We start from the raw sequence: 23,870 nt of genomic DNA on the forward strand, positions 1-23,870 counted from the left end.
GGGAGGGGGAGGAAGGAATAAATAGATTTACCGTTGAGTGAAGTAACCACACACTGGAGGGAGAAAGAGAGGAAGAGGGAGAGAAAGAGGAGGGATGCGAGGAGTGCCGAGTGAAACTGTCTGAACAGCGTGATGCAGAAGGAGGAAAGAAGAGGAGGGATGGAGAAATAGCTACTTTCAGTCGGACACCGGCAGCCTGTGAGGGAGGGATAGTGTCTCTGGCGTCTTCAAACCAGACACTGCCAAGCCTCATAGTCCACCCTCCCACCTCCATACACACACACACACACAAACCAACTGTCCTCAGCCCGCTCCATCATGTAAATATGAGCCATCTCTTCTTGTTCGTTGGCAGACCCAGGATGAGTCTTAATTTCCGGCTGTGTGTCCACACTTCCCCTCTGCTTCTCAGTCTGCCTTAAATCTACTCCTGGCTTATATTATATAGCAGGATTATATCCATTTTTATTGTGTTATCAAGTGCTGAAATAGTTAGTTGAAAATTAATTGATAAAAATGGAGGTAATGAAGATGCATGTGAAATGAAATAAATTATCAAGTGATTTGACTTAAACAGTCGTGATATGATGAAAACAGAGCCATGTTTCATCATTTTCCCCGTCCTACATTCAACATTCATCATTCACAACACAAAATTGCAATCTATCATTTAAGGAAAGTGGCCTCAAGGGTGGAAGTAACAAAAATAACTGAAGAAAAGGGAAGTGATAAATGCTTACGAATTAATAATGAAAGTGCTGAAAATGCATGTGAATTTAAAAAATAGGGATAAATTGTCAATTGATCTGATAAACTTTTATGAGACATTTTATTTGAAACAGAAATGTATCACATTCATTCCACATCCTTTTTTACAGCTCTATTTTTCAATTCACATGCATTTTTATCAATATTTTCTTGTTACTTCCAAGATATAGATTTAAAGATATAGAGGAGTAATGTCTACCTGAGCAGAGAATTAAGTCGCACTCCCTCTGTGTGTGTTGAAATCCGAGCTTCTCCTTGCTTTGTTGACATCGCCGGGCCGGCCGTGCATGCCTTTAATGCATGTGAGCTTGCCCCACTGGCTAGCTCACCGCCGTTGCTCTGCACTGCTCTCACAGAGCGGTTACAGCCGATAACGCCGTCCCGACCGACGGCATTGTCGCGGAAGCGTAGCACCCAGCCTCCATTTCCCCCTCAGGTAAACACTGTTATCTCCGTCAGCACGTTCGCCGTTGTTTGCACTGTTAGCTCCAAGCTGCGGCTCGCTTTAACCATGTTGAGAGCCGTTGAGATGGAATAGAAATACTCACAATCTCGTATTTAGCACCGTTAATGTTTTTGCTCGCTCTCACAGCTCTCATCAGCTTTGTTTCCAGCTTAGCAGGCAGCTGTACTCTACCAGCTCAGCGCCAAACAGCAGAAAGACAAAGTTAGAAACTAGTTGATGAACATGTTGAAGCATTAAGCAGCTTAAGAACCAGATATTTCCCTGAGGAGTTGGAAGAGACTAAAATAGACCAAGACATTTTCTAATTAAAGAATTGCTAATCATACTTGCGGGAATTGACTTTTGCCATCACTCTTTGATTTGACTGGACTGTTAGATATGTTAAATATGTTAATAAAAAGAGTGTATGAATGCTGCACCCACATCAGAGCTGATGTCTGTGGATCTGAGATGAGACTGTATTGTATTGTGTCAGCTTTGATTGACAGCAGCTGTCTGTTTCCTGCTGATCAGCCACACACACATCCCAATGTCAGTGCGTCCAGCAAACCTCTTAACTTCTCATTAATTATGTATTGAATAATCGATACCGAGCTTTGCTGCTTACAGGAAACTCAGGAGCTCACACAGCTCTTCTTTGATCAGTCACCTGGCGTGACTTCGTCCGGAGGGTTTCATCCGGGCGCGCTCTACCTGTAGAGCTGCATTCCTCTCAGTTTAGAGTTGGCAAACTCCCTGCCTTTTATAAACAAGGAAATTCACCAAGATACATTTACCGTAACCCTTCAGATGTTTTGATCGTGTTTGTGTCGATTCATTTTGCACTGCCAGACAAAGTATCATACAGATTTAGATCTAAATTAATTTAAAACGACGGGGAAGGTGACTATATGCCAAAGTATACATTTAATTTAGAAAGGCTAGAATGATCATGAAACACATCTTATTTATGTGTAAAAGTTGTCACAAACCAGGCCGCATGGCCATGACAAAAGAGGGAGATGCACACAACAAAGCCAGTTAAATTATTAATTCAAAGAAAAAATAAGAGGAACACTTAAACTAATAGTGGTGTGTGGAATCAGTAAATTCAGCAGTGTGTGTGAGTGCAATGTTGTATGGTGCGGCAACACAAACCATAACGCTAACCCTAAGCCAAATGGGTGTTTCAGGAAGGAGAGGGAACCATAAACTGAGCTCCAACAGGGTTTTTAAAGGAGCACTGGCACACAGGGCCCAGGTATTGCCATTTCACTGATGACCCTCTGCCACGCCCATCTCCAAGACAGCAGTCACACAAGCCAAGCAACAGTCAGGGCAGAGGGGGTCGTCATAAAGTTCATCCTCTCAGTACTATCATTGCATGTTGGTGGTGTCTATAGGTTAAAGGTTCATTGTTGTTTAGTTCAAGTTCATGCTTAAAAACTTTAGCTGGACTGGTCCTTTCAAAGTAAGAAAGAGTTATTTTGAGTTGCACAAATGAGTTACACTGAGATGAAAACACTGATTCATAAAATACAACCACTGATAATGGCATTAGTTATCGATGCATTACTTGCACAAACTAGAGTAGCTATATTTTAGTGTATGACCAGAATAGTCGACAGCAGCAGAAATGTCTATAATTGCAAAGAGGTTCAGTGTAGTGTAGGTGAATCTGTGTTGTTTGTGTGATGGCTGCCTCCCGAGTCTCTGGAGCCAGAAAGTCTATTAACTGACTTTCATCGACGCAGCAGCAAGAGACTGATGTCATCATCTCACTGTAATTGCATCTCAAGTGCGTGTGTGTGTGTGTGTGTGTGTGTGTGTGCACATATGCGTTATGCACTGTGACTCTGTGTCTGTATGCAAGTGAGTTATGTAATTTCAGTACAAAACAGGGAAAAAATAGTTATTCATATTGAAACCACCTGAATATAGTCAATGTGGAGGTGTGTGCAATCTGTGCAATTATCAAAATATTAAGGAAAATTGCTTAATTCAATAACATGCGCAGCAGGACATGAATGCGTATTTGTGTTTGTCAGTGACGTTGAAATGTTTGACTCCAAAATAGAAACTCATATGTATTTACATTATTCACGCATTTGTTGAGCGAGAATATTTATTGTGTGCAACCAATCTATCCATCCATTATCTGTAATCTACTGGAGCCGATCCTGATGACATTGGGCGAAGGCAGGGTACATCACAGACTATCACAGAGACAGACAACCATTCACACCTACGGGGAAATTAGAGTCAACAGTGAACCTAACCTGCATTTCTTTGGACTGTGGGTGGAAACCGGAGAACTCAGAGAAAACCCACGCTAACACGGGGAGAACATGCAAACTCCACAAGCCGGGTTTGAACCTGCGGCTCTCTTGCTGTGAGGCGACAGTGCTAACCACTGCACCCCCGTGCAGCCCTTCAACCAAATCTATAAGAAAAATATTTCTTTTGGCATGAAAACGTCAACGTTTTTTAGTTTGAACCACATTCAGAAAGAAAACATGGTGGGGTACAGACGTAGCAGCTCTAATAGAAAAATCAATACTCGCATTTGCGACTGTCAAGTTTGATTTGTTCAGTGAAAACAGAGCGTATACGTTTACATTTATCAGGCCCTGAATATCATTTGTGCCTGATTTAATGTGGAAAATGATAAGTCTCCTACATGTAGCAAACATTTCCTGCATCGTTGATGTTGTACTGATGACTCTACAGACCTAAAGGAGAGCAGCGTAAACGTCTTTTCCCCACCCGCCCTCATGGAGAATAACAGACGTCCCTCGAAGCTTGAACGATATGACATGCACACATGGTTGAAATAGGTGTGAATTGATACACACCCGTTCACCCTTCAGACTATTAATAGTGCTCACTTGAATAGTATTTCCTGTCGTGCTGCAGCTAATGATAATAGAATAAATGGTCCATCTGTGTGTGTGTGTGTGTTGCAGGTGGGGAAGGAGACTGTTCAAACCACCGAGGACCAGGTGATGAAGAGAGACATGCCTCCTGCGTTCATTAAGTAAGTCTGTCTCTGAAGCACTGTGCAAGAAAAAGCACTGCTCTTGTTTCTTTGAATGCCTCCCTCTGTCCCTCTCTGGCCCACAGTCACTCACAGAAATACCCAGTGACAAACTTATGGAAATGATCCACTTTTATCTCGGTAGAGACAGAGAACTTGTTAAAAAGAGGATTCCAGACGATTTAATGTCAGGAAACGTGGCTGCGTTCCCAGCTGCAACAAAGAGCCACTTCTGAGGCCCTCACCTGGGCGGCCGTCCGGCTCCCTGCATCCAGACCACTGAGAGGCTGCTTGTTGTTTTCCAGCTTGCATCCAAAGAGCTGACATGAACTCTGAGAGCTGCTACTCAGCAATCCTGCAACTTTAGACATCTGGCTGTGTTTGCTCGCCTGTGTGTGATGCATTTTGTATGTGCTTTTATTGTGCATATGATATACTCGATTTCCAGTTTGTTCTCTCCCTGATTTCCTTGTCTGTTGTTGATTGTTTTTTAATTTCCAAAATCAAAAAAAGGTCAACACGCTGCTCTCTCAAGCCCGCTCGCACATGCACGGGGCACTACCCCATAAATCTCACTCACAGGGCTTAGAAAGGGGCGTCGGGAATGTGAACCAGCCTAAATATAGATGAACCAGCAGCCACGGATACCCTGACCAATGGGGGTCACAAAGAGGAGGAACTTGGCTTCATTCAAGTGCTCTTAAAACCCATCTCCAGGTTAAGCTAATCATTAATCTCTAAGGAATAGGCATTTCAAGTAAGAAAAGCCCCCAAACTTTATTAGTTAATGACAAATTGTCAGATTTAACTGAATTAAAGGTTATTGCAAACACAGCAAACTCTGAATCCCAGATTTGATTACAGTTCATTCAAATACAATCTTTCAAATGTCAGAACTAAACAAAAAAATCTCTTCAAACTTGGTGCACTTTCCTATGTGTGCACCTTGTTACCATCTGTGGAGAGCAGCTTCTTTAAGCGAGTGACAGGTGGTTTTCTTTTCTAGACATGAGATCTGATCCGTTTGATTTACAAGGCGTTAAATTCCTCTGATTGGTAAATGTATATATGCTGCACGTCTGTGTGTTTTCAGGGTGGAGAACTCGAGCTCTAAGCTCGTCCAGGCGGCTCAGATGCTAAAGGCAGATCCATACTCTGTTCCAGCACGAGATTACCTGATCGACGGATCCAGAGGGATACTGTCTGGAACGTCCGACCTGCTCCTTACCTTTGACGAGGCAGAGGTGTGTGTGTGTTAGTGTGTGTTTGCCTCCTCGTATCAATGTGTGTGTGACCTGAGAATCACTCTTACTTCATAGGTGTGGCATCTTTCAGGGAAATAAAGCTTTATATAGCTGCAGGAAGGAGAAACTCAGCTTAGAGCAATTCTGTAATGGAGTCTCAAATGCAGCCAGATCTAATCACAGAGATCAAATGACTTCCCTCTGTCATAACTCATGATGTGTATTTGTGTGTGTGTGGTGGGAGTTAGTGAGGATATGGTATGTACCAGCCCGCATGGCATGTGTGTGTGTGTGTGTGTGTGTGTGTGTCTGATAAGTGGAATCACATTGGGCACGTGATCACCACGTCTCATCACTGGCCTCATTTAAGAGCAACTTCCCACAGTCACAAGACGCACATCACAAGACTGTAGACACACCAACACACACAGACACCACACAAAGAACATGATAACTTTGTTGTATAAAACAAACTCATGCACACATTGAATTTTGTTCTCATAATAAGTTTGTCTCTAATCATCTTGATTTAATGCCTGAATACATGACCTGCTTGTGATTATGTCTGTGTTGTGTCTTAGGTGCGTAAGATAATTCGAGTGTGTAAAGGTATCCTAGAGTATCTGACAGTAGCGGAGGTGGTGGAGACCATGGAGGACCTCATCACTTACACCAAGAACCTGGGACCAGGTCAGCAGGAGCTTCCTTTAAAAGAAAAAAAGTGCAGTTTTAAAGGAACAGTGTGCAACATTTTGGGGGATCTATTAGCAGAAATAGAATACAATATTACAATTTGTTAGCTTAGAATGAGTCCTTCATATCTACATAGGGAGCAGGTCCTCTTCACGGAGTCCGGCATGTTGCTCCGCCATGTTTCTACACTAGTCCAGAACGGACAAACCAAACACTTTCACGTTACCTGAAGGCCACCGTAATTCTCCGACACGTTTAATTGTGTTACCGCCAGCCACCGTCTGATTTGTTGCTTCTCAAGTGTTATTATGGTAAGGATGGCCTCTGAGCGAAGCGACTCACATTACCGCAGCATTTGGAAAGGGAGTAGTGAGCGTAGGTGTATTCAGTTGGTTGCAATTTGCAACCACACCATGAGGATCTTTAAATGTCACTTTAGAGGTAAAGTTTCATGACTGAAACTGAGAATCACATAGTCCTTATAGAAGAGCCCCCATCCAAAATTAGTTTGAGCATATACGTTGTAAAATATTGAAAGATTATTCCTGGGCATTTATGTCTTTATTCAATAGTTGATGGTAGCAAAAGTGTGGAACTACGAGGAGAGATGGAGCGTGCAGCAAAGGTCGTCAGCCAGAGTCAGACAGGGCATGTTGCAAGGGACTTCCATATTAAAAAAAGAAGAAAATAATTCATAAGAATGAGATCTTTATAGCTTTCATATTAAGTATCTCAGAAATGCAGATGGATTTATATTGAAGAATGGTTAGTTGCAGCCCTGTTCTAGTTACACTGGGACTCAAGGACAACTTGGGTTAAGCATAATATTTGTTAACATCAATAACAAATTTTGAAATCCCGAAATTCGAGTCCTATGAGTCTTTATTAAAATCTGTATACACTCAGTAAACTGTATAGATAATTACTGTGCATCATAATATTCGGTATTTGTGGCGATGTTTTACAAGGGCCACCACTAAAACATTAACGGTGCAATCATCTTAGACTATTCTGTCAGTTAAAGATCTATCTGTCATGATGAAAAGCAAAATGAACTACCGACTGATGCTGTGATTAAGGATCAGAGTGTTTTCACTGGCAGGAGAGGAGGACCATAAACAGCCTATTTATTATCAGAGGTAAAAGGTCAATTGAGTTGTCGGAGCGCTGTGGCATAATGAGTTGGAGGAAATCTGATGCCAAGGTTTTCTCACATGTGACTGATGCCGTCATTGTACGAGATCAGCCGTTCGTGAAGTAATGATCTGTTTGGATGTGTTGGAGCTACTCAGTTGGTGAATACGCCGGAGGATTCCCTCGGCCTCTGATTGTTAGAGCTTAAAACTGTGAACAAACTCAAGATCACAAACATTTGCTGCATTCTACCTGCTGATTGGTTTGATTTTGGACAATATACAGTATTCTCCCCATTTTTTCTTTCTTTTCCTCAGGGATGACCAAAATGTCAAAGATGATTGAGGAGAGGCAGCAGGAGCTGACGCACCAAGAACACAGACAGATGCTCGTCAACGCCATGAACACTGTCAAAGAGCTGCTGCCTGTTCTTATATCGGGTAGGTATGCGCGACTGTGTGGGCAAATGACAGCGCAGGTCACTGAGCATCCAACAGTTGTCATAGCAACGCTGATAATTACAGTCATTAGCTGCTGGGGATGCCAGACTGACTACACACACATCGTCTCTCATACTGTACACTGCACCAGCCACAAAGAGAGACACTGTTAGAGCTGCACATTCACTGTGGATGTAATGTCAAAAAAGTTTGGACTCATAGTTTGGTCGTGCAAGATCAAGATCCATTTTGCAACTTTAAGTGTCTATAATCAATATTTTCACATTAAAAATAGATCACATAACTACCTATCTGCAGATAAATATCACCTGACTTTGCAGCTCCCCTCAGCTCTATGGCGTGTTTTAGCATCTTTCAGCTCATTGTTTTCTGTTTTTTTTTCTGACCCACAACTTTAATGTGTTGGTTCACTCTCACGGCTCTCATCAGTGGCCTTTTTGAAAAAGCTCTGACAAACCCCACTGTACGCTACATGCAGCACCAGAGAGATTAAGTTAGCGACCAAATGGTGAAGACAATAGAGCATTTAGCAGCTAAAGAGACGGTGGAGACCAAAAACAAAGCTAAAAGGAGTTTGAATATTGGACTTATATTCGTCAAGTGGCCAGAAACACGACTCTAAATGAATGATAATGTTGCTTTGTATCTGCTGGACATATAAATCAGCAATATTTTGCTCACAAGTTTCTGGTCGTGTCTCAAAGGTAACACGCAAATTGCAAAACTCTCGCAAGATGTTTAAGGTTAGGCATTGACCTCGAATAGCTATGATTAGGCATTGACCTTGAATAGTTAAGGTTAGACATTGACCTTGAATAGTTAAAGTTAGACACTGACCTGGAATAGTTAAGGTTAGGCATTTACCTCGAATAGCTAAGGTTAGGCTTTGATCTCGAATAGTTAAGGTTAGGATAGATCATCGGCATTTTGTAAGTTTTTGCAGTTTGCAGCAACTTAAAAGGTTGTTTATCCCCCAAGTGACCAAAAATATAGCAAATACAGCTGAAATGCCTCTATAATTTAGTGATTAATATATTATAGTATGCTTCACATTACTCTGATGGTAGTTTTTGTTTGTTGGGTATTTTGACGTTTCTGGAGAAAACTCTTTTTGGGGTTTTGCCACAGTGTCTTTTTTATACTACGAGTGGGGGATTTTCAAATAAATAGTTACATCTTTTGTGATGCATATATGCTCCTGTATGACTACAATCATAAATACTCATGTTTCTGTCCTCAGCCATCAAGATTTTTGTCGCAACCAAGAGCAGTCGAGGTGCCGGCGTTGAGGAGGCCGAGAGGAACAGGAAGTTCACCTTTGAGAAGATGAGCGCTGAGATCAACGAGATCATAAGAGTCTTACAGCTCACCACGTGGGATGAGGATGCCTGGGCCAATAAGGTATGACCTGTGCTGCACATTTGAGCTCTGATTTCTTCATTTTATACCCCCCAAAAACTACTTACATACCTAAATCAGATATTCACTTTTGCTTTGGAGTGCCTGTTTGCACACACATAGCCACACACTCTGTCCACACATCCCTCTGTGCTGCAGAGAGCATCTTCCAAAAAAAAAAAAAAATTCACTCTTTACTTTCTGTCTCCACTTTTTCTTTTTGCTCGGTAGTATAACTCCTGGTTTTTCTTTTTCTTTTCTTTCTTTACCTTCCTCCTCCATTCTTTTCCTCCCTGTAGAAGGTAAGCCTGTTTCTCTCCCCCTCTGCAGTTTCCAGCATGCAAGTGTGTCTGTGTGAGAGAGAAGGAAACATGTCCTCATGCTTACATTATGTATCTGTCATGCTGGTATTTAGCAGTAAGTGTGCCATGTGTTTTAGTCCACTGACTGTTAGCTGACGTGATCTATATTGTCACTATTGTCACTATATTGTGCATCTGTTTGTCTCTAGATGTCCATTTGAGTCAAATGGCTTGAAACAGATGACAGTTATTTTAAGCTTTTTTAACAATAACGGCTTCAGAAAATCAGTCCATGTTCAATCATGGTATTTTCCTTCTCCTGCTGCTGATGTTTACTGTGTGATGGAGCTGTCAGTAGCATAATAAGATGCTGTTTTTGAAGCAGAATATTCTCTCTTGGAAATGTTTTCTTTAGAGACTGTGCCACGAGATCTGTTTCACTAGTCTAACCTGTAACCCTGCATGTTTCTCTGCACACAGCTACCTCAGACAAGTATCTGTCTGTTTGTGTTTTTGTGTGTGTGTGTTTGCTGTCAGCATACTCTGTGTATGAGCTGTGATAAGCACTTATACTGTCGGTGTGTGGGGGAACCGCCGGCACACGATGACGACGGTCATCCACTCAAGTCATGAATTATAGAAACAAGCTGGTTGGTGTCCAGACACATCCATAATAGATGGGTTGTATTGAACGCTTCCACTTAGTAGGTTCATTCTCCTCTCAGCTGGAAAAAGGCTTTTTATCGCTCCACCTGTTATAAAGCAAAGAGTTTGAGGTTATCCTCCCTTAAATGTCTCATTATCCTCTCTTTCATTAGTAATTATTATTTTAACAACATATCAGTTCATTAATTGGGCTATACAGAAGTTCTGAAAATGCAACATAAAGACTTGTGATTACGATTTACGATACAATATTTGCCGATATCACAAAGTCAGCAAAGACACGATTTCGATCCGATCCAATTCAGGGGCCTGCGATCAATATGAGACGATATCATATGCCCATTAAACACAGCAGTTACATTTATATCAACTCGCAAAAAGCAACTGAAATATGATTGAGCAATTTTAATACTGGGCTCTTCCAAACATTTAAATGAAAAACTATTCTTTTTAATTAAAAGAATAAAAATAGACCTCCTGTTGAATGACTTCACTATAAAGTGCCACATTTCTCATGTTTAATTGCAAATGTTTTTTTATCAGTTGAGAATTTCAAAATAAAGGCATATCTTAGATGACGATATGTATTGATGTTTTCATTTTGCATCGATGATACTGGATCGTTGATCATTGAATCCATATATAGATCCAGATCGATGTATCGTTACACCCCTACTAACAGGTTTTTATTTGTGTAGCCAAAACCTGATAAAGTATAAACATGAGAGCTGAACACCAGCACTGTAATTTATATTGAAACAATCTCATCTACACCGTCCTGCTGCTGTAAATACACACTTGCAGAGCAAATGTGTATTAATCTGCAACTGAAAGTAGTCCCCAACAAAAGAACTACTTATTCTTGTCTGAGTAGCGTTTGCTAAAAGTGACAGTGCCCAGCTGTTTTAGAAAATTACTACTAAAGGCATTATTGACAACTCTTTATTTACAGTATGCCATAATATAAAGCGGCGCCTTGTTATTTAATATCCACTTAATACCCATTAAATACCCACTGCTATACTCAATGCTGCTTTTTCTCTTTCCCTCAGGATATGGAGGCTTTGAAGAGATATCTGGCTTTGATTGAGTCTAAGATGGCACAGGCTAAAAGCTGGCTCAAAGACCCACATGGACAACCAGGTGACTGGATTATTTATGCTTTCTACTAAAACACTCAATCAGCTTTTTAGATGTTATTCCACAATGTGTGGTGTGTCGTTGCCCCCCAGGAGACCCCGGCGAGGTCGCCCTGCGTGTGATACTGGACGAAGCTGGTAAGGTGGGCGAGCTGTGTGCTGGGAAGGAGAGGAAAGATATACTGGCAACCACCAAGGCTCTGGGACAAATGACTGACCAGATTGCAGATCTACGAGCCAGGTAGTGTGTGTTTGTATGAGAGAATGTGAGTTAAACCGTTTTTATTTTGTCATCTTGTGTTAGCTGTGTGTGTTTTTCTTTCGTGACAGAGGCCAGGGCCCGACCCCGGGGTGTGTGCAGCGGGCAGGCCAGTGCTCGCAGGGCTTAGACTTGTTGTTTGGCAAAGTGGACGGTGCTGCTCGCAGATTGGAGGCTCTAATCAATGCCAAGCAGGCCATCGCCAGGAGGCTGGACGCTGCACAGGTCAGATAAAACAACAACTACACAGTAATCCATGTTAACCCTCTCCCCAGTGAATGATACCTCCTCTCTGCATTATATGTATACTATTTCTGTCTCCTTTGTTCTATTTGATTGTAATATTTAGTGAATAATTTTAGATATAAGCTAATGTGGATAAGAGCAACATCTAAATAGTTACTCCTGGGTAACCAAAGAACCCATTTTTCTAGTTTCACTTTGACAGCCCTAATAAATATACAATGTTTAGTGAACTTGTCTTCTTTTCCTTGAAGATACAGATTTATGTTTCATCAGATGAGACTAAGCCACATATGTGCATTTTTTAGGCCTGGCTGGCCGATCCTAACGGCGGTCCTGAGGGGGAGGAGAACATCAGAGCGCTACTAGCAGAGGCCAAACGCATCGCCGATCTATGTGAAGACCCCAAAGAGAGGGGCGACATCCTGCGCTCCATCGGCGAGATCGCAGGCCTCACCGCCAGACTCATGGAGCTACGCAGACAGTACGCTTTCCTTCTTCTGACACTTGCACGACCTGTGATGTTTTGTGACTTTATGTAATTCTTAGACCCTCTTTTTCTAGGCTCAAACTGCAACCTCACATCACCAATAGGTGGCATGTTTTACCTGCCTGGAAAATATGTTGTTGCCTGTCAACCCTGGGCATCAGTCCTACGATAAGGTTTCTAACTGTTTGAATATGTGGTGGAACAGATGGAGCTATGGTGTTTATACGGAGGGTTAACAGTCTGAGGATCAAAACTTTGTAGGCCTTAAAGGGAAATACCACTCGATTCAAGGTTCATGCCACTTAATTTCATATTTGAAACAACAAATTTCAAAATGCAGTCGGATGGCCAGTTCGTTGAGTTTGGAACAGTTCATTTATGAAATGTTTCTGTAGTTCAGTGAATCACGGCATGATGAGTCACTATTACGATTATATTTTCTGCACTTCCACTGCATGTACTGACCATAAAAGGAAACCAGAGATATGACAAAGTAAATCAAACAGCCCAGCTGTCATAGAGATCCACACAAAAACTTTGGATCTGAACTTTTAAAGGAAAACATTTTTACCGTGCTAGTGCACAGAAAGATTTATGGATCGTCATACATTTCCATGTCTATGAAAGGTAGTACTTATATAATATGTGGCTATTTAGATTCAGAAACAAGGACTGACTGTACATGGCCTTAAAAGAAATACTACACATATAAAGTTTGTTAATATTTCAAACAAATGAACTGTATAAATAACATTTTATTCCAGCTCGTTCTCATTCCCAGGGTGTCAAATACCGAGGCTGTGTCACGGCCTTCGACGTTCGGTACCGCCACACACGGCACTCTTTAGCGTCGTTATGAAACGCACTGTACAAACGTAGTAGTTTTAAGCCCAACCATGCAGTTCTTTTCTAAACCAAAAACTATAGTGGTTTTGTTGATTAATTCTAAAGTTACGCCAATGGTAACTATAGAGGTTTTGATGGCGAAAATAAAGTAACGCCAAGGGGCGTGACAAAGCGGCGGTATGTGACGAGTTGGGATGTCTTGTTTATTCTTCTGGCCTTAGATCTGTCAATAATAATGTAACTCAGTATATATTTCCTTGAACTGTTCTAGAAGAATTATTGTCCTGGATCAGAACTTGTACCTTTATTTATATTTATTTCTGGCTGCACAAGACAAAAATTGATGTTGACAAAAACAGATGAAAAAGTGGCATCAGCCTTTTACAGTATTTCCCTTTAAGGTGGTGTCTAACAGGGCTATGGTGACACATCTGGTGGGTTTCAAGTCTGTATCTAATTTCTACACTACGTGGCTTTTACACCTTTTTGTTTCCCCCTCACATCATGTCTCCATCTGTTACTGCCTCAGGGGTAAAGGTGACAGCCCGGAGGCTCGTGCGCTGGCAAAGCAGATCGGCGGGGCGCTGCTGACACTGCAGTCCAAAACCAACCGGGCCGTGGCCAACATGAGACCGACCAAACCTGCCGTCACCTTGGAGGGCAAGATGGAGCAGGCCCTCCGCTGGGTGAACAACCCCGGAGTGGACGACAGAGGAGTAGGTGAGCGGGCTTGGATGACGGCTCAAGGGAGGGATGATGTAGTAGTAGTTTAAAAATAAACGCTCTGACCTTGCGCGCCTTTTGTGGATGAGGGAGTGTGTGAAAGTGGTCAAGGCAGCACCCAGGACTCTGCGTGATTCGCAGTAAATGGGATACTGAAAGATGTGAGGTGTTTATGGTCCACGAGGACGCAAAGTGTCTCATTTTCAACAGACATGACATGTGCTGGTGACTGATGCCATTTCCTTAAATGCCCACAGTGACTCACTGAATGACTAACTGAACTTATGTCGTCATTTAGGAAGCATTGTGTTGTTTTTAATGCTTTGTTTGATGTCTGTTGCTGTGTCAATGTTTTGTCATTTGATTGTTTCCTATTTCCTCCCATGCTTCCCTTTGGGAGCAGAGTGTGAGATACTACAGTGGAACCAAGGTACCGGCCCACGATATGCTTTCTTAGAGGATACAACCAAATGCTATAGATATTAATCACATAATGACTTCCTACAAACTTTATATCTCTAATTTACAAGAAAAGATATGTGAACCACAGTCATTCCTAGTACTTAGATGCTTCATGTCTAAATAAGGACTTGTAATCATTGTATCTTGGTTTTAATTGAAAACAGAGGAGATATTGTGTATCCAGATGTGATGAGGGAATGACTTTGTCTCTCCCCAGGTCAGGCAGCAATCAGAGGGATGGTTGGAGAAGGGAAGCGGCTGGCAGGAGGCCTGTTAGGCCCGTATCGGCAGGATATGATTGGACGCTGCGACCGGGCAGAGTTCCTAATGACATCCTTGGCAGACATGGCCAACAGGGGCGAGGCTGAGGCTCCTCATGCACGAGCTACAGCCGCACAACTGCAGGACAGCCTTAAGGTAGCTCTCACAAACACACACATTCATTTACGAATGAATCACTCCACTGTCATTACAAAACTTGTGCTGTGCAGCCAAACATTGTTCAAACCCACAAACCCACAGGGGTTATTTTAAATAATCACAACCTTTTTCAAATATATCAGTGAATAAAATAATCCACAAGACATGTAGAGTATTTCAATTTGATCGAAGGGTGCATCCATAAAAAAAAACTTGGAGTCTTGTATATAGAGGATGCATGCATGGTCATTATTATTTAAAGTATTGGTGCAGAGCTCCACCTAGTGGACTGATATATAACACTCTCTGCTTCCACCAGGACCTGAGGCAGCACATGCAGGAGGTGATGACCCAGGAAGTATCCGATGTTTTCAGTGACACCACCACGCCTATCAAACTGCTGGCTGTGGCTGCAACTGCTCCCGCCGATGCCCCCAACAGAGAGGAGGTCAGTAACGTACACAAATCTGTGCTGATTCTCATTAATCCAGATGTTATGTGTGTGTGTAAAGAATGAAAGAGGATGTCTGCACTCTGACTAAACCAGTATTATTGTTTGTTGTAGGTTTTTGATGAGCGTGCAGGGAACTTCGAGGCCCACGCAGGCCGGCTGGGGGCGACCGCGGAGAAGGCTGCTGCAGTGGGATCGGCCAATAAGACCACAGTAGAGGGGATACATGTTGCTGTGAAACATGCCAGGGATCTCACACCACAGGTGCTCATGTTTGTTTTGGCGTCCCTGTGTTGCACGATTGCATACACTGATAGAAACATGAAGCTGTTGTACACAGTGTGACAATGTTTGTTAATTTCCAGGTGACCTCTGCTGCTCGGATCTTGTTGAAGAATCCTGGAAATAAAGCAGCGTACGAGCACTTTGACACCATGAAGAACCAGTGGATTGACAATGTGGAGAAACTCACTGGTGAGGATTTTTCTATTGACAGTTTTTACATTTCAAAGTAGTTGCAGTGTCACAGCAGGCTGCAACAAATACATCCCAAAACAACATTAACATACTGCAGATGAGATGTGATAACAGAGGTTAATCTGTGTGTGCCTCAGGTCTGGTGGACGAAGCCATCGACACCAAATCTCTGTTAGATGCCTCCGAGGAGGCTATAAAGAAAGACATCGACAAGTGCCGAGTTGCCATGGCGAATGTTCAGCCCCAAATGCTTGTTGCCGGGGCGACGAGCATAGCGAGACGAGCCAATCGGGTCCTGTTGGTGGCTAAGAGGGAAGTGGAGAACTCTGAAGATCCGCGGTTCAGAGACACAGTGAAAAACGCGTCAGACAGCCTCTCCCACACCATCTCCCCCATGGTGATGGATGCTAAAGCTGTGGCTGGGAACATACAGGATAAAGGTACAGGAATACACTACGCAAACACATGTTCAATATACTGTGTTCAATTCACTATATTATCTCTCTTTACCCCTCTCTCCCACAGCTCTGCAGAAGGCCTATTTGGACTCGTGTCTGAGGATCCTGGGTGCAGTCGGAAAAGTTAGAGAAGCCTTCCAACCTCAGGAGCCCGACTTCCCTCCTCCACCACCTGACCTGGACCAGCTCCAGCTCCATGTAGGCACATTCAAACACACATAGTTCCTACAGTATTATCCACAGTAAATGAATTACCCACCACTTTCCCACCACCACTTACTAAAAATGAATGCATGGGGAAAGTCATTTTTTTTTGCTTTGGTAGCAGTGACATTGAATTGCCCACTGCTCCAGTGGAGCTGCTCAGTGTCCTACTGCAGAAAGCAGGTTAGAGTGGTGAGCCCTCAGGGGTAACTGTTAATGTGAAGCTGGGTGTTGCAGAGTACATACTCACTTACATTTCTGTGGAAGATTACATAAAGAATGAATAAAATGTAAACAATTACCTCAAACTGCAGGCCTGTTTGACCAAGTGACAAACACACTTTAAAGGCCCTGAACACCTATTTTCTCAATCAGCTTCTTACTCTGAGTAATTGTGACCATTTTAATAATTTATAACAGTTTTGGTCATTTCACATGAGAGATTTCTGGACTCACTTTCACATGTGTGCGGGGCTCAGATGGAAATAGGTGATGTCACATACTTCGGTGCACCAATCAGGATTTAGTAACACCTGATGACAGTTGTTGGATTGTATGTCCACTGTCATTCAAATCTAATTAGTCCACAATCACACAGTTTTTGAGTGTTAAACTAGTCTAGAATATTTTGTGTTATAGAGAAATACTTCAGATTTAAAACCAGTTAATCAGGGGGTTTCATTATAATATAAGTAATGATGGGTATCGCATGCTCTCTGTCTGAAATTTTTAATTTAAGCAATCAAATGTATTGAAAAAGGGCAATATTGGGACAAGCAGAATAGCCTAGGAGGTTATACCAAAACCAAAATACCCCAGGACCCCATGACATCACTGATGGGTGTGGTTACAGGTGCAACAGAGCACATTAACATGTGGTCAGAGGTGAAACGAGCCTGAAACTTTCAACCAGAGAGGGCAGCAAAACTCTGCTTGTCAGCCTACTATTTAAAGCCCCAGTATGAAAACTTCAGATGTCTTTATTGATACAAACCACTGGATGGTGCAAAAGTCACACCCCCCTTTGTTCCTAAACCACGTACTGTATGTATAAGTAACATTATGCATATTTTCCAGGTTGCTGATGAGCAGGCGCCACCCAAGCCCCCCTTGCCAGAGGGCGAGGTGCCCCCGCCTCGGCCCCCTCCTCCAGAGGAGAAGGACGAAGAGTTCCCAGAGCAGAAGGTCGGAGAGGTGCTTAGCGAGCCCATGATGGTGGCGGCCAGGCAGCTGCACGACGAAGCACGCAAGTGGTCAAGCAAGGTCAGTTCACACAAACAGAAATATAAAATTTGCATATCCACCCCATCAAAATCAGCATACTGATATCGGCTGATATAAGCTAGCTGGTTAAAAGTGATTTTACTTTTTCTCTCTGTTGGCCATAAAACACTTGTCCGACAATGAAGTGCCCTCTCGTATACTGTGAATATCCTGAAATCAAGCTTTTTCCTGAAGTGACGGTGATGCTGAAATGTGGAGATCAGTGGCTCAATTCCAATTTCAGAGGGGAAACTGGAAACTGTCATCTGTTCGAGGTGTTTGCATGTACGGTTGTTAATGTACACACTTGTGTACACTGAGTAAATATAAGAACAATGGTCATTATCCCTATTAGTGTCTATATGTTCTGTATGTGTGTGTCCAAGTGTATTTGTGTGGAGGAACTGTGTAAATAACCCTTGGTTATGCAGGAATAATGCCCTCTCGCCCCCTCTATAGCTCTCCTGACAGTTTTCCCACACCTGTGTAATGATCTATGCATCAGAGGTGTCTTTGGAAACCAGGCACAAAATATCTTTTACGGCATTGGGTCACACTCAGTTTCCCAGCTCACTGCTATAGACTCCTACATACACTAGAAGGATGCCAACCACTGGTTTTGGCTATAGTTAGACCTTGTTTGATAATGCAAATGCTTTACAAACTGTCAACTCAGCCACTGCCTCAGAATAAGATACTTCATCCACCTGCTACCTGCCCAAACCAGCTCCTCTTTCCTCTTTTTTTTCCCCCATCTTTGCTTGCGCGCACAGTTTCACCTCCCCTCTCCCTGCTCCTGCACAGTGCTTGTATTCGCTCCTCCTCCCTCCTATCTCCTGTCCTCTGTTCTTCCATCCAGTGCCTCTCATACTGTACTAAATGCCTCCTTTTCCCATGCTTCCTTCCCTCCTGCCGTCCCTGGCTTTCTCCTCTTTCTTTCCTCCTCCTCCTCCTCCTCCTCCTCCTCCCTTCTTTGCTTCCCTCCCTTCCTTTCCTTCCCATCCCAATTGATCCTCCAACCACCACCACCACCACCAACAACAACAGTCCCCCCCAAAGCCCACCCAGCATGAGGATGAGGAGGCAGTAGAGGAGAGAGAGGTAGATGATGAAGATGAGTTTACTGATGGTGAGGATGACTATGAGCCAGAACTGCTGATGATGCCCTCCAACCAGCCTGTCAATCAACCCATTCTGGCAGCTGCCCAGGCTCTCCACCAGGAGGCGCGAAAGTGGTCCAGCAAGGTCTGCGCACACATGCACATGAGTGCACACACAACCAGCCGTGGGTCAGATAGTGTTTTGCTCCCAGTGTTTTGAGCTGCTGGGAGGATCATACACCTGTTTGACCCCCAACACACACACAAGCATGCAAACTAGATAAATGCACCACACAAAGAAAGCCCCGCAGGACAAAGACTTTGGAGTGCTAGCTGAAGGTCACTGTGGCTGTGCAAACGATGAGCTCTGCATCTGCCACTACCATGGAATCCTCCAACCGGCTGTGGCTGTTGTTGCATCACACTCAGACACGGTTGATACACGGTTATGCTGACATCACGCTGAGGTTGTACTAAAAGTTAAGGTTTGTTTGTTGCACCATCAGGAAAAACTACCACTTGCTCCACAAGTCCTATATGTTCATGATTTGTAGTTAAAAGGAGGAGCCAGGCACTCGGTCTCGCTTCTGTAAGTCACTTGTTGTCTGGCCAACCTGTAGAGCCAAGGATGACAGTTTCCCAAAGACTTCTGGGTGATGTAGTTTTGACGTTAGATTGCCTGCTTGCCTGGTATGATCACCTGCTTCTGCCTCTTATTAGTCTCAAGGTGTGTACTCATCGCTCCAACACTGTGAACATCACCTCATGGGTACTAACCTCACATTGACTGTGATGTGAGGGAGACGGTGAACACTGTTTCCCTCCAAAACAACGGATATACAATTTGAGAATTATCTTCTTCAATGAGGGTTGAAGAATATGTGCTAACTTGCACTGACACTGCATGCAGCTTTCTGCTCCTGTTTTGCTTTTGTATTTCAAATTCATTCACACAAAGCACCAGCATTCTTTTATTGTTTGATAACGCTATTTTCAAGTATCCTACATTTTGATTATTATCAGAACAATGTATGGAAACATGACTCATAAGATATGTTTCCATTGCATCTCTTATACAAAGCTCGTCTACAGCATCCTGCTCACAGCTCTTACCGCTTCCTCCTCCTCCTCCTCCCTCTTCACAGGGTAATGACATCATAGCAGCAGCCAAGCGGATGGCTCTGCTGATGGCAGAAATGTCTCGGCTGGTGCGCGGTGGAAGCGGGAACAAGCGAGCGCTGATTCAGTGTGCTAAGGACATCGCCAAGGCCTCAGATGAGGTGACGAGACTGGCAAAGGAAGTGGCCAAGCAGTGCACTGACAGACGCATCAGAACTAACCTGCTGCAGGTAAGCTCATACTCATACAGACACATACTGAAAAGTCCTCTATGTCTTGTAGAGAAAACAATTAAATGTTTTTTGCTCCTTCCAAAGGTGTGTGAACGAATCCCTACCATCAGCACTCAGCTGAAGATCCTCTCCACTGTCAAAGCCACCATGCTGGGACGAACAAACATTAGTGAAGAGGAGTCGGAGCAGGTAAACTCCCAAAATAACACACAATATCCAGTACCAATTCAATACTAGCGATCTCTTTTTGCCAAATTTAAAGGGTACATAACATGAAAAACTCACTTTTCAATGCTTGCGCACATACATTTGAGTATCTGGAGTGCCTACCAACCCACAAATTGTGAAATAAGACAACCCAGTCAGTTTTTTGTGGACTGCCTAGATCAGAAATCATGTGATTCAACAAGCCATTCAGATTTGGCTCCCATTCATATGTCACTTGCAGGCTCATTAGAATATACCGCCCATAGTATGAGAACTACCTTTGCAAAAGGTATGCCAAACTTTGCTCACAAGCCAATCAGAGCAGACTGGGGGAGGTGGTCATACAGAGACAGGCGCTAAAACGGAGCATTTCAGACAGAAGGTGAATAAATGTATGTTCAGACAGACAGTATGAGAAAAATAAAGTGTTTTTTGAACATTAAAGCATGTAAACATGTTCTAGTAGAAGCCCAAAATACAAGTATGAACCTGAAAATGTGCATGATATGTCCCCTTTAAAGTCTGTATACCACACTGTACTCATTGGAACCATGTCGGGTAACATGAGGCTAGGGATGGTGTTGCACTGATAACTGAGGTGGTGGCCTATGGTGACAAATGAATGCAACTGATGTAACACTGAATTTTAAAATGAGTCAAAGTCTCTCCCTATCCCAAAGTGCATCCCTAAAAACTTTTGTAAAAGTATTAGCATCAATATACTTAAAGTAGCAAAAGTACTCATTATGCAGATTGGCCCATTTCAGAATAATATATATTATATTATTGGATTACAATAATTATTGATGCATTAATGTGTTCATCACTTTGTTAATGTTGCAGCTAGTAAAGGTAAAGTGGGGCTACTTTTAACTACTTCATAAACTGCTGGGTAGCTTGTGAAAGTCTTATCTTAACCGATAATAATAATGCATATACATCATTTATTTGTTGGTTATATTTTGTATTATTAATCAGAATCTGCAAAGTAACTAAAGGTACTAAATTAATGTAGTGGAGCACAAAGTACAATATTTCCCTCTGAATTGTTGTGGAGTAGAAGTATAAAGTAGGAGAAAATAGAAATACTCAAGTAAAGCACAAGTATCTGAGTACAGTATTTGAGTAAATGTACTTTCCACCACTGCTGAATACTTCATCCTGATAACTTGTCTTCATTTTGTCCGATCTCTGACTGCGTCACTAATAAATGTTTCCCTGCCCAGGCCACAGACATGTTGGTCCATAACGCCCAGAATCTGATGCAGTCGGTGAAGGAGACCGTCAGAGAAGCAGAAGCAGCCTCCATCAAGATCCGCACAGACTCGGGATGCACCCTCCGCTGGGTGCGCAAGACCCCCTGGTACCAATAAACTGAAACCAGTAACACTCTTCACTTTGCACCGATAGCACACACCTCGGGTAAAAGTAGCAATGTGCAAACTCATCATGAGTAAACATGTGCACTTCTTCGAAGAGGAAACCGATGGTGACGTGGTGTTAACCACATTAGAACCATTGTACCAAGCAGGTTTCATTTATTGGAGTGAGTTCAGCTTTGCTCTCCAGTTCTCTTTATCTGTAACAGGCTAATCTGAGACAGTTTTTAATATATATTTTTGGTATGTTGTGTTTCAAGAGTTTATCCAAATCCCAGGTATATATTTTTTGCATGAAATTTGTTTTCTATTTTCTAAAAGGCAAATTATGACATTATCTCCTAGAGAACATTTACTTTTAATTCAGTTTTTTTTCAGTGAGTTTCTTATGTCTATTGTATATACAGTAATTATTTGACACTCATCTATGAGCTTTATACACGGAGTTTGACACTAAAGTGTGGAGTCTTGTGTGGGCTGACGAGCTCTCCTCTCTTCATGTTTACTTTTAGTAATAACACTGCTCTTAACTGAAGATCTATGAATTCAAAGGTGATAGGTCATCACTGCTGTCTGGTGATGTTTATACTTGAAGAACTAAAAGGTCTTCTGGATTAAAAGTGTTAGGACTTATAGGCAAATGATAGTCAAACGTGATTGTATTATTTTTAAAAAAAAATGTACGATTGTCAATAAATAATGAATAATGTTGATGGCAGGAAAGTTAAGAGATGAGAGGGTTTCACATTGCAGTATGAGTGACAGGTAAAAGTCGAGGAGAGTTGAGATGATGTTAACGGGTGCTTTGAACTCTTCGTTGTAACTTTATTTAACTTTAACATTGAACAATGCCAAAGGATTTGTTTTACGTTACTGTAAACTTCATCTTAACACTTAGAATCCAGGTTATTACAAACAATGAGACAGACTATTTTCTTTAGAGTACTTTTTGAGGTCTGTTATTTTTTTAGCAAAAAAAAGAGAGAATGTTCGATCTTTTTTTAATTGTAGTGCTTTATTTCTGCACTATTTCTGTAACAGTTGAACTGTTTGGATATTTTATTCAAAATTGATCAAAACCAATGATTTTAGACCGCCATTCAGCATTTCTCCATGTGTGAGCTCAGCGGTCCCAGTCTGAATGCTCTGATGCACAGATTTTCTAGACGACCCCGGTGGTTTGAGGATAAAGACGACCTCTTTATGTGATATCAGGCGTTGATGCCAGTCTAGGTTCTTCTAGGTGTAGGTGTTTTTTGTCTGGAGTAATTACGCAGCAGTTTAAGGCTCAATATCAATAATAAATGCAATCAGATCAACGAAAACATACGTTCATTCCCTTAACAGTATTTCATCAAGTTTCATTACACATTTTTTACAATGGCTGGGCAAATGTAACTACTAAATGGGGAATCTGTATGTATGTGTGTGTGTGTGTATGTGTGAAGCCTCTTCACTTAATCAGTATTAGTGCGCCGTCCCCATGATGGTTAGAGACAGAGCTCTAAATGTTAACCGCATTTTCATCTTTATTTGGGCTTACGGAGCATGTAGCAGTCACTGGCCTCTCACTGAGAGCGACAGGGTGTACTTCTGTGTGTACTTGATGTGTTCATTCACACCCTGAATGTATTTCTGATAGCTTCTCGCCCTGCCAACACATCTGCTGTGCCTTGGAAGAATAAAAGAGTATAATAATGACGACTGGAGTCAGCCTCTTAATTCGCTTTCGTAAGACTTGAAACTTGACCTGGACTTGAAAAAAAAAATGACTTGTGAGCATCTCTGCTTTTTAGTTCATGAAAGTATACTTTGTATACTTTAACTTATATAACTTAGCCAATGATTTGTGTATTACATAAAGAGACTTGTTCCTTTTGCTATTTGACTTGATGATTTGTGATGAGATTAAAAAAAATTAATGTTGTTCTTGCATGCCTCTAGGGGGAACGGTTAATCCAAAAACGTAATGAATTTAAGAAAATTCATATAAAAACATTCTTTTACAAACTCTCACACTTTAATAGGCTACTCTATCAAAAAAAAGTAAGCACAACTACAAGCCAAGTATTCTTTTCTGAAGGCCTATAAGGCAAGAATACTTAATTATACTTTTCTTAAGTAGGCCTATACCTTGATCAGAAGATTAAGGGCCTATAAACCAAGTATACTTAGACTTTTCTGTATACTTGTCAGTATAAGCCAAGTATACTTAAGTATACTTTTTTTAAGTACATCTCTGGTAAGTA

General features: G+C 42.1%; 1 protein-coding gene and 1 long non-coding RNA gene across 8 annotated transcripts in view; one reads left to right on the plus strand and one right to left on the minus strand.

The window, feature by feature from the left end:
- LOC119495610 (vinculin-like) overlaps positions 1-23,322 on the plus strand; it is a 29,302-nt gene extending 5,980 nt beyond the window's left edge. The window contains exons 2-24 of one of the 7 annotated variants that reach the window (XM_037782263.1): positions 4,180-4,250; positions 5,344-5,494; positions 6,076-6,184; positions 7,639-7,761; positions 9,023-9,183; positions 9,480-9,482; positions 11,201-11,291; positions 11,381-11,528; positions 11,618-11,771; positions 12,098-12,273; positions 12,354-12,452; positions 13,655-13,845; positions 14,528-14,727; positions 15,050-15,178; positions 15,296-15,445; positions 15,547-15,655; positions 15,796-16,098; positions 16,184-16,314; positions 17,398-17,583; positions 18,631-18,828; positions 19,829-20,032; positions 20,120-20,224; positions 21,469-23,322. In XM_037782263.1, coding sequence (XP_037638191.1) covers positions 4,180-4,250; positions 5,344-5,494; positions 6,076-6,184; positions 7,639-7,761; positions 9,023-9,183; positions 9,480-9,482; positions 11,201-11,291; positions 11,381-11,528; positions 11,618-11,771; positions 12,098-12,273; positions 12,354-12,452; positions 13,655-13,845; positions 14,528-14,727; positions 15,050-15,178; positions 15,296-15,445; positions 15,547-15,655; positions 15,796-16,098; positions 16,184-16,314; positions 17,398-17,583; positions 18,631-18,828; positions 19,829-20,032; positions 20,120-20,224; positions 21,469-21,615 — 3,339 coding nt within the window. In that variant the 3' untranslated portion in view covers positions 21,616-23,322. The remainder of the gene's footprint in view (positions 1-4,179; positions 4,251-5,343; positions 5,495-6,075; positions 6,185-7,638; positions 7,762-9,022; positions 9,184-9,479; positions 9,483-11,200; positions 11,292-11,380; positions 11,529-11,617; positions 11,772-12,097; positions 12,274-12,353; positions 12,453-13,654; positions 13,846-14,527; positions 14,728-15,049; positions 15,179-15,295; positions 15,446-15,546; positions 15,656-15,795; positions 16,099-16,183; positions 16,315-17,397; positions 17,584-18,630; positions 18,829-19,828; positions 20,033-20,119; positions 20,225-21,468) is intronic. The other 6 variants (XM_037782267.1, XM_037782265.1, XM_037782264.1 and 3 more) reach the window with 6 other exon arrangements.
- LOC119495688 lies at positions 567-23,502 on the minus strand. Its single transcript, XR_005208535.1, has 3 exons — positions 23,490-23,502; positions 16,680-16,686; positions 567-735 (listed from the first exon to the last, which is right to left on the minus strand). It is a non-coding gene; the product is annotated as an uncharacterized LOC119495688 (long non-coding RNA).
- Between the last annotated feature and the right edge of the window lie 368 nt (positions 23,503-23,870).

This window comes from Sebastes umbrosus, chromosome 10 (assembly GCF_015220745.1).
Source record: "Sebastes umbrosus isolate fSebUmb1 chromosome 10, fSebUmb1.pri, whole genome shotgun sequence".
NCBI classification, from domain to species: domain Eukaryota; kingdom Metazoa; phylum Chordata; class Actinopteri; order Perciformes; family Sebastidae; genus Sebastes; species Sebastes umbrosus.